Source organism: Neltuma alba, unplaced genomic scaffold (genome assembly GCF_004799145.2).
Source record: "Neltuma alba isolate B1F8T4 unplaced genomic scaffold, ASM479914v2 tig00012964_pilon, whole genome shotgun sequence".
Classification (NCBI taxonomy): Eukaryota; Viridiplantae; Streptophyta; class Magnoliopsida; order Fabales; family Fabaceae; genus Neltuma; species Neltuma alba.
Genome location: NW_021637323.1, coordinates 353045 through 363165, shown reverse-complemented (window position 1 = coordinate 363165; position 10121 = coordinate 353045). Strand labels below are relative to the sequence as shown.

Below are 10121 nucleotides of genomic sequence, written 5' to 3'. Positions count from 1 at the left end.
AAAATCCATCATGGTCATCTTCGGCTTTTTCTTTGCCCCTTTCCTTATATTTCCGCGTTGGCTTTTTCAAAAGTATAAAGCTTAAGAACATTGATTGACCCGTAACATTTGGTTTCACTAAATTTCTTCGGAAAATCCTTTTCTTAATGAAAGAAGAAGACTAGCATTGGAAGATTTATGACTAGGTTAGGGTGAAATATAACTAATAATTCTTTTGGTTCTTTATCAAAAAACTTTCCCATAATTCTTAATACCACCTCATATTCTTAATATAAGAACTAGTTGACTAATTTGAGTAGATTAAGAAATTAATTAAATTATTTATTTGTAATAAATAGGTATTGTCTTTTTTAAAATATCCTTCCTAATTAACTATATTAGCTAGGACTATCATTATTGCAAGGACTAGTTTAGAAAAAAATAGATAAATATAAGAGATAAAGTGAATTGGGAGCTTATATTTATAATCATAATAACAGTGAAACGAACTCTTATATTAAAGACCGGAGGTATTACATAATAAAGGCTCTTTGTTTAAAGCATTGATTGTTTTTCCAAGTATCATTTCCTTTGATATTTCTTAACTATAATCCATAAATTTTATTGAATGTATGTTTAAAATTTTGATAATTTATTATTTTTAATTGAATTCTTCAATTTATGTAAAATAATTAATGGGTCCTTGCAGAAAGAACCCACAGCAACAACGCAAGAAACCACTCATATTTTCTCACTTTGTCTCTCCTGTGAAATATCATGTCTGTGCACATTTGGGGGGAACAAATTAAATCACCATTTTCTCTTTTCGTTCAATCAAATGACGGTGTCGTATTTATATAGGCGTGGGCCTATGGTGCTGTTGTTATGCACACTACATGGAAAATTGCAGCAGAAGGTGGTGGGTAACTTCCCCGGGGGGGGGGGGGGGACTAGCTTTGGAATAACTTTTAACTTAGTTCTCGAGATGGGTGTACACGATATCTTTGTCTGCCGCGGACTGAACCTATACCTATTAGTTGATTTTATATGATACTGCTTTTTTTCAACCCGTCTTAAAATAATGTTCACTTGTCGGCCATTTAACACTGAACAAAATAACAAATATTTCAGTAACATGTATGTTGTTACGCGTAAACAAAGGGCATGCTTTGTGCGTGGGTCTATATGTATGGTACTGAGATGTGTAGCTTGGTCTACAACCATAGCTTGCCAGAGATAAAGATATTTCAATGGGAAAACTACCAGTAATTGAGTTGTTCTTACTCTCACTTTGCGACTTAGTAATCTCAGTTTCCGCTGGGAGCAGTGATGGCCACTTGGTTACTTGCTTGGCCTCTGATCGTGATGCTCTCGTGGACTTCAAAACTGGGATTCATGATCCAAATAATGTGCTATCTTCATGGAGGGGCAGTAACTGTTGTGAATGGCATGGAATAGAGTGCGACAACAGTACAAAAGCAGTTGTTGCAGTTGATCTCCACAATCCGTATGGGTTTGGATATTCATCTTATAAAAGTTATGCGTTCTGGAGCTTGAGCGGTAAGATAAGACCATCTTTGATGAAGCTCAAGTCATTAAGGCTTTTAGACTTGAGTTTTAATGAATTTGATGGCATTTCAATACCTGAATTCTTTGGTTCATTGGAGAATTTGCAGTATTTGAACTTGTCAAATGCTGGTTTTAGTGGCCTCATTCCTGCACATTTGGGAAACTTATCTCACTTGAAAGTTCTTGATCTTGATAAGAGTGTCGACTTATCGAATGAATTGTATGCTGATAATTTCCAATGGATAATTGGCCTCGTCTCTTTAGAACACCTTGTTATGAATCAGGTTAACCTTTCGTTGGTGAAAGACTGGGCTGGTGCATTAAATCAACTTCCTTCTATCGTTGAATTGCATCTATCTGGTTGTTACTTGTCTGGTTATATTCCATCAGTGCCTTCTTTGAATTTTTCTTCACTTGTTGTCATGGATCTTAGCTTTAACAACTTCTATTCAAAGATACCCGATTGGCTTGTAAATATAAGTAGCTTGCAACATATTGATATGACAGAAAGTAACCTGCATGGAAGAATACCGCTTGGTCTAGGAGAAATGCCAAATTTATTGTCGTTGGATTTAAGTCAGAATTATGATCTTACAGCAAACTGTTCCCAACTCTTTCAAAAAAGATGGGAAAAGATACAAGTTATTAATTTTAGAGAAAACATGGTGTATGGAAAACTTCCCTTGTCTTTGGGAGACATGACTTCTCTCACTAGACTTGATCTTGATTCTAATGCTATTGAGGGTGGTATTCCCAGCTCTACTGGAAAACTTTGCAACTTGAATAGTTTTTCTTTATCGAGGAATAATATGACAGAAAATCTACCTGAAATTCTTGAAGGAACACAAACTTGCCCTTTTAAGAAACCTCTACATGATTTGCAATATTTTGTTTTGGGCATCAATAAATTGAGCGGTAAAATCCCATATTGGATAGGTCAACTAGAAAATATAGTTAGTCTTGACCTTAGTGATAATTTGTTTCAAGGACATATCCCTACTTCTTTCGGATCGTTGCGAAATCTTGTTATCTTGAATCTTCAAAAGAATAAACTTGATGGGACTCTCCCAGAAAGTTTAGGACAACTTTCTTTCCTATCAGAACTTGATATTTCTTCTAATCAATTGGGAGGCATAATATCTCAAATTCATTTTTCAAAGTTGATCAATCTGACATACTTAGACTTATCCTCCAATTTATTCATTGTGAACATCAGCTCCAATTGGATGCCTCCATTCCAAGTTAAAGCACTTATAATGAAGTCATGCATTTTGGGACCTTCATTTCCATCTTGGCTCCGGTCACAAAAAGGGATAAACATTTTGGACCTTTCAAATGCTAGCATTTCAGATTCTATACCAAATTGGTTTTGGATGAGAATGACTTATTTTAGTTTCTTATCTCTTTCCCAAAATCAATTTTCTGGACAAATACCAAAGTCTATATGGGAGAAGTGTGATTCTCTTTTGACCATTGATCTTTCAAGCAACAACTTCATGGGAAGGATCCCTTCAAGCCTTAGAAATTGTTCTATGTTGGAAAAACTAGACCTCAGCAACAACAACTTGTCTGGGGCTATTCCAAATTCCTTAGGTCAATTGCAACGGCTCAGATTATTGCACCTAAGTGACAACCGGCTCTCGGGAAATTTACCACCATCGTTCATGAACTTATCCTCTTTGCAGACCTTGGACCTTGGTAACAATGAACTTTTTGGTGGAATTCCTTCTTGGATTGGAGACGGATTTGGCAATCTTGCAATTCTTGACTTAAGATCCAATGCATTCTTTGGAGAAATACCTCATGAGCTCTCAAAACTAAGTTCATTGCAAGTCCTAGATCTTGGGGAGAATGACTTGAGCGGTAAAATTCCAGCCAGCTTTGGTGATCTTAAAGCATTGACCCCAAGGAAAAGAGGTTTAATGGAGGCAGATGTACAACCGATCGATACGAGCAATATACCATCAGGTGGGTTAATATGGTCAAATCATGATGGAGGGAAATATCAAGATAGGTTGGTTGTGAATGCAAAAGGGCAGTCATTGACCTACACCACCACTCTTTATCTTGTCACCAGTATAGATCTTTCTGGAAACAACTTGTCTGGAAGAATTCCCCATGAATTGACAAAACTATCTGGTCTAACCTATTTGAACCTATCAGGAAATCACCTAATCGGCAGCATTCCAGAAAGCATATCAAATATGATTCAGCTATCATCCCTTGATCTCTCAAGTAATCAACTCACTGGGTCTATTCCTCAAAACTTGTCTTCCTTATCATTTTTGGGCTACTTGAATTTGTCCTTCAACAACCTTTCAGGTCCCATCCCTTACACAGGTCACACAACAACTTTTGAAGCATCTTCATTTGTTGGGAACCCTGATCTCTATGGTTGTCCCCTTCCCGTGAGGTGCCTACGTAATGGTTATGGTCATGTTAATGGTTCTAACAGGGCAGCAGGCAATGATGAAGGAGATGATTCTGATGGGCTCATTGATAAGTGGTTTTACTTGAGTGTTGGATTGGGATTTGCTACCGGGCTTTTAGTACCTTTTCTCATATTAGCGATGAAGAGATCTTGGAGTGATGCTTACTTTGATTTTGTGGAAGCGGTCATTGTAAAATTTTTTGTGTTGATGCGTAGAACAAGAATCAATCATGGCAGCAAAATGAAGCCCCGTCACAGACGATAATTTTTGAGGTATTTGCATTCCTCCTCCTATCTGTGTATAATGTGTCTATACTTTTTGCTTCTCCCTATAATATGTCTCTTTCCATTATTATTAGTAAGATTTGCTTAATTGCTGGCTTTACTGCAGGGAATATGTGCAAGGGGGTGAGCTTGATAGGGGCGGATTTCTGTGCCATCGCCTTCTTTTTCCTATATATTGGAAGAAGATACTAAAAGTGTTAGGAGGTTCTGAATTGTTGTTGAGTTTAATGGATACAATGGTTCTTCTATTTTGTTTCTTTGTTTCTGTTGTTTTTTTGTTTTGCATATTGTTTGTCTTGTGGACTTCATTTCTAGATGTTTTGTTCCTTTTTACCTTTATCCTAATCCAACGGTGTTTGATGTAAAATTTCAAAAAAAAAAATGTTGCGTGTTTTGTGATAGTTGAAAGTTATTGAACCAGGAAGGTACCTGCACATGGTTATGACTTGTGATGAGAACCTCTCTTTCTCTTTATTTGTTTTGATTGAAGTTTATTTTTTCAAAATGCTTATACCACGTACTATAGAATTTGTGGGTTTCTTCAAACACCAAGACCAAGACGAAGGCATTATTGGGTCTCTGAAGAAAACGACAAACACAAGAATGAACAGAAAATTGAATAATTGTGTATCTTTGATGCACCTTCTAAATCAGTTGTGGCGGATAACCCACGTAGAAAAGGTGTTCTATATTACATTGGGCGCGGAAGGTAATTTATTTTTAAAAAATGAAATTTTATTTTATCTTTTTTATACTGATTGTAGGCACCATACAAGAAGAGCTAAATATGGCAGCAAGATTAGGCCTCGTTGCAGATATGGGAGGTTTTCCCCCACCTTAATGCATCTTAATATTATTTTCGGTTCTAATATAAAAGCTAGTAGGGGGTTAAATTTAGTCCAAAATGTAAGGTATTAATCTATTTTGTCTCTTTTACTTATCCAAAGTGACCCTATTGATTGTATATATTAAAGTAGTTCGTATCAAGAGGTAGTTTTAATCCGAATTATTTAAGGAGGTATCTTATGAAAATCAACACATATTTTTAACAAATACTCTTCTGATCCTTAATATAGGATCCAATTATTATATTGATTTTGGTTCTAAATATAAGATATATTTTTCATATTTATCAAGTTTTTCTAAATTATCCCTATGGATACTTCCTCAACCATAATCAAGTAGAAGAGGGATAGAAGATATTAAGGAAGATGATTATGGCGTTTTAAGAAAAATATGTCATATTTCTTATAATTAACTAACTTACTTAACGTACTTAATCTAATCAAATTAGTTAAATAGATCTTATATTAAGGACTGGAGGATAAACTAATTTAAACGCTTTCTTTAATATATCCAAATTAGTTAAGTAAATCATATATTAAAAGTCAGACTTATCTACTTTAGGTAGATCAAGAAAGTAGCTAAGTTAACTGTTTGTGAAAAATATGTGTTGGTTTCTCTACAAATACTATTTTGATGCATTTAGACTAGAACTATCCTTTAATGCAAACTCACTTAACATACACAATCAACATGGTTAGTTTGAATAAATAAAGAAAACAAAATAAATTAGACTATTATATTTAAGAACAAATTTAACCCTCTACTAATTTTTATATTAAGGGTTGGAGGTGGTAAATACCAAGCGGCTTTATCTCTTTGAAATCTTGAGAGAAAAATCCAAATCAAATTGGAGATCAAAGAATAGTGTTGGTATAACTAGCCACTGACATTTAAAATAAAGTTCAAAAATAACTTTTTGAGGGCCAAATCACATATTTTTCCCCTGAGAAAATAGAGATTATTTTAATACCATTCCAACGCATAAATTGAATACAAAATTCAGTGGTTTATTTTCTTGGGTGTTCATATAATTATATCGCAATATTCAGGCAAAAAAATATAATTATATCCCAATATATATTTTTTTTGCTACAAGGGTTTTTGTAATTTAAATTTTTATACTCGCAGGCCCATATCATGACGCACAGCCGGAAAGCTGTAAAAGATCACAGAAGATTAGACTACGGTGGCAATGGCGACGAGCACCATCGCTGCAAATGCTATAAAGGGCTGCAGTACTATGCTGTCGCTTTCTTCCTTATGGAGAACTAGGGCCTATGGCTCCTTTTCTTCCTTGGTAACTCGTTCTTCTCTCATTGCTCAATCCAAATTCCCCATTTTCTCCATCTCCTCATCACCATCCCGAGAAAGAAGAAGAATCTCATATCCCTTCTCTTCTTTTTGCACCGCTTCTACAGATGAAGCAGTGGTGGAATCCGTCGCAACCAATTCCGGTGATGCTTCTGGTATCAATGAAATAAATGTTAAGGACGCCGCCGGCTTGCTTGACAAAAGGGTTGGGAGAATTCTCAGGGCGTGGAAACACGAGGAGGCTGACTCTCTTTATGTGGAAGAGGTGGATATTGGTGAGCCAGAGCCCAGAATCATTTGCAGTGGCCTTGTCAAATACATTCCTCTTGACCATCTTGAGGTAATTTTTCGATGTCAGCTTGTTATAAGGTTTGATTGCTGAGCCTTTACTAGTAGCATTTATATTTTGATAAATGAGAAAATTCTTGTTTAAAATTGATAATTTGATTCGTACTCAATGTATTTGGCAGCTGTATTCGTAGTTTCTCTACCTTGGAAAAATAGGATCTCTATTTGACATTCTTACAAATGTGATAAACGAATTGACAACACGTGGATGGGAACACACGCACACACAAGGTTTCATTGGTGTTTTTGAAGTTTAATGATAATTTAAAAAAAAAAAAAAAAAAACTGCAAGATGCATCTTGCGCTGGTCTTCCCTGTCAATTTGTCTTCTTGGATTTAGCAAGGGCGTTTAGAGAAGAACATTTATTTTCATACTTTACTTTCAAGGCCTGTCCTTTATTGCTCCTTGAAATGAGAATTCTGTTAGCAAGACGGTTTATGTTCTGCAAATATTGCATGAGTTGATGGCTTAGACAGATTCTTTCTGCTGGACTGGAGTAACTGTTTTTAAATCGAAATGATGTTTAGGAATTGAACTTGAACTCTGACATTGTTGAACGTAATAAATAATTCATATATGCAGGGCAAAAAAGTAATTGTCCTTTCCAATTTGAAGCCAAGGAACATGCGTGGTGTCAAGTCTCCCGGCATGCTCATGGCTGCTTCTGATGCCAAGCATGAGAATGTTGAACTTCTTTTTCCTCCTGAGGAAGTAGCCCCTGGCGAAAGAATATGGTTTGGATCAGAAGATGAAAAGGAAAATCAACCTGCTCCTGCGACTCCTAATCAGGTAATAGCTTTTTCCAATGCGGATGAGATCTATAATTTAGGACAATGATTTTTTTACTGCTAAAAATATTGGGATAAGTTTATTCTTGTCAGTTATGGGCAAATTTTGTTGAGACATAAGAATAGTTGTCACTTTTGCGTAATAGAAAAGGCACTAGTAGCTCCGAAACTTTAATTACATCTAGTTATGAAGGAAACAATCTTTCTGTTAAGCCTGGTAGGGCTCTGAAAATTATCTCAATAATTGCAAAAACTATCCTTTTGTTTATGATGGTTGAATTTTTAAGCTCAGACACTGATTGCTTTTCTTTTCATCCTCCCATGTCCTGATATTACCTGTTGACTTTGCTTTTACATGTTCTTCTGTACTTCCTAATTGTTGTTATGCATTATACTTTGCCATCTTAAATATTGGGCTATTTTCAATTGAATCGCTGAATTTTCTTGTTCGATGAGCCTCTCTTTCTGGGTTGTGTTGATGGAATGGGATCTACAGCTATTTGGAATTGGTTTTGATGTGGCAACACAGAATTCAATCACATTCTAGAGTTTAGGAATGAGGACATGGAAAGGAACGAGTGACATCAATTCCGTTGAAGTGAATTTTGGAATCGATGAACATAAGGATGGTAATTCCAAGGAAAATGACAGTATAGTCTTGGAGTGACCTATTATCCGACTTTTATCCCTCCTACTCCAACAAGCTCTCAATATATTATAAAAAGTTCACAGCAAACTACACTATTTATGAGCTATAAGCAACTCAAATCATTTATCAAATTTTATACAATACACAAAAATATGTCTAGTTCAGTTGAAGGAAATGAAAAGGTGATATTTTGTCTTAAAATTTCTTGCAAAGTTTATTGTTTCTCTGTTATATCTAGGTAGTTTATCAGTGATCTCAGTCCCATGTTTCGATGCCATATTTACTATTCTTCTGTGACCACCTGCAGATTCAAAAAAAGAAGACGTGGGAACCCGTACAGCCTTATCTTAAGACAGATGCTTCTTGTATAGCAATGCTTGGGGAGCATGTAATGCGGACATCTGCAGGTGCAGTGGCATGCCAATCATTGCAGAATGCAAACATTTCCTGATTCTGTTGGGAACATCATTTTTTATTTGGTCAAGCAATGCTTATTGATATGCATGTATTTCTCACATTGCAATTTTGCTTGATGTGTGAAAGTTCAAATTGTATGCACTGTAATATGGAGAGGTTGCATGGTTAATAAGGAACTTCAGCATTCTTTGGCAAATAGGGCAAACTAACTGTATACCTGCTCGTAAATTAGAGAGATTTGAAAACATACTGGATTTCTTTCACTTGTGAAATTTGAACTGAGGAAGCAGGTTGATACTTCCATGACTTGCGTATCAAGAGAGCAGCAACAAGGAGGGACAGATGGCACCATCGGAGAAAGAGAATAATGTTGCAATGAGGCAATCAATCAGAGATAGAAAACCCCCCCATAAAAGCTAGCCTATTATGCCATTCCATGATCAACCTTGCTGTCAGAAACCATGGGCAATATGGTTTGGCTAGGATCCTACAGAGAATATGCTTTTCATGTTCCATTTGTTTTATAGTTGATTAGGTTTTGTACGGGAGAATGACCTATAAAGATCATGGAAACACTGGAGAACCACGGATTTATGAAATTACAGACAAGAACCAGGATTGCAAAAATAAAGATATATGGTTTCTCATTTCTAGTCTTATATGATCAACCTTAGTGCCAGAAATCATTATCTGTTTGTCTTGTCTCTTTGTTTTATGTTTTATTGGGTTTTATTTTATCCTAACCTGCAGTTTTGTCAAAACTCGTCTTATATGAGCGTAATGATTCGTACCAAGAAGGTCATCAATAGAATGTGGCTTGTGTGGGAGCGAGCTCTATTCTCAGAGAGAGATCTTTTTTTGATTTTTACAGTGGGTAGGCTGTAACAAAAGACATTTTAGGTACTTGTATTTTGCATATTGAGATGTTGGTACTCGAGCTGCTTGGGAAAAGAAAATCTAAGACGCTTGGAACTTCGAGTCATTCAAAATGCGCTAGCATCTTTATTAAAACATGTTTGAACAGTGACTTGATCATGGGTTTAGTGCCTGCGCCGAAACTAATTACATAATGAGTCTCGTGTTTATTGTGATGGAACAGCAAACAATAATTTTTAGGGAGAATTACGTTGAGGTCTTAGGAAAAAAATAATTATAAAAGCAAGTTTTAAAAATTGTTATTTTCTATTTTGGAACTGTTTAAGTTGTTGTTGAGATTTTTTTAATAATTATTTTTTTCTTTAAGATCTTATTATAATTCTTCCTAATTTCTAAATCAACAACGGAAGTACAACAAAAAATGCGGATTCCTTATAATATGGCGATTGCTTATAATATGGTGGAGTAAGATTCAAATTTCAAAGCCTTGTTGAAAAGTGTTACGTTTGGGTCCCATTTGATGTGAAGTATTGAAAATAAGGAACAATTATTACGGGAACGACTCGAGCAACAAGCAAGATTGATCTCCTGATCTCTTCCAAAACGCCGTCGCTTGCTTGA

At 35.6% G+C, this 10121-nt stretch overlaps 2 protein-coding genes across 2 annotated transcripts; both read left to right on the top strand.

Moving 5' to 3' along the window:
- The first annotated feature begins 1229 nt into the window (after positions 1 to 1229).
- LOC114733095 (receptor-like protein EIX1) lies at positions 1230 to 4244 on the top strand. The gene has a single exon (XM_028920500.1). The coding sequence runs from the start codon at positions 1230 to 1232 to the stop codon at positions 4242 to 4244; it is 3015 nt and encodes a 1004-aa protein (XP_028776333.1).
- Positions 4245 to 6302: 2058 nt separating this feature from the next.
- On the top strand, positions 6303 to 8871 carry LOC114733094 (aminoacyl tRNA synthase complex-interacting multifunctional protein 1-like). The gene is made up of 3 exons (XM_028920499.1): positions 6303 to 6761; positions 7353 to 7559; positions 8515 to 8871. The coding sequence occupies exons 1-3, from the start codon at positions 6303 to 6305 to the stop codon at positions 8656 to 8658; spliced, it is 810 nt and encodes a 269-aa protein (XP_028776332.1). The 3' UTR covers positions 8659 to 8871.
- The last annotated feature ends 1250 nt before the right edge of the window (positions 8872 to 10121 follow it).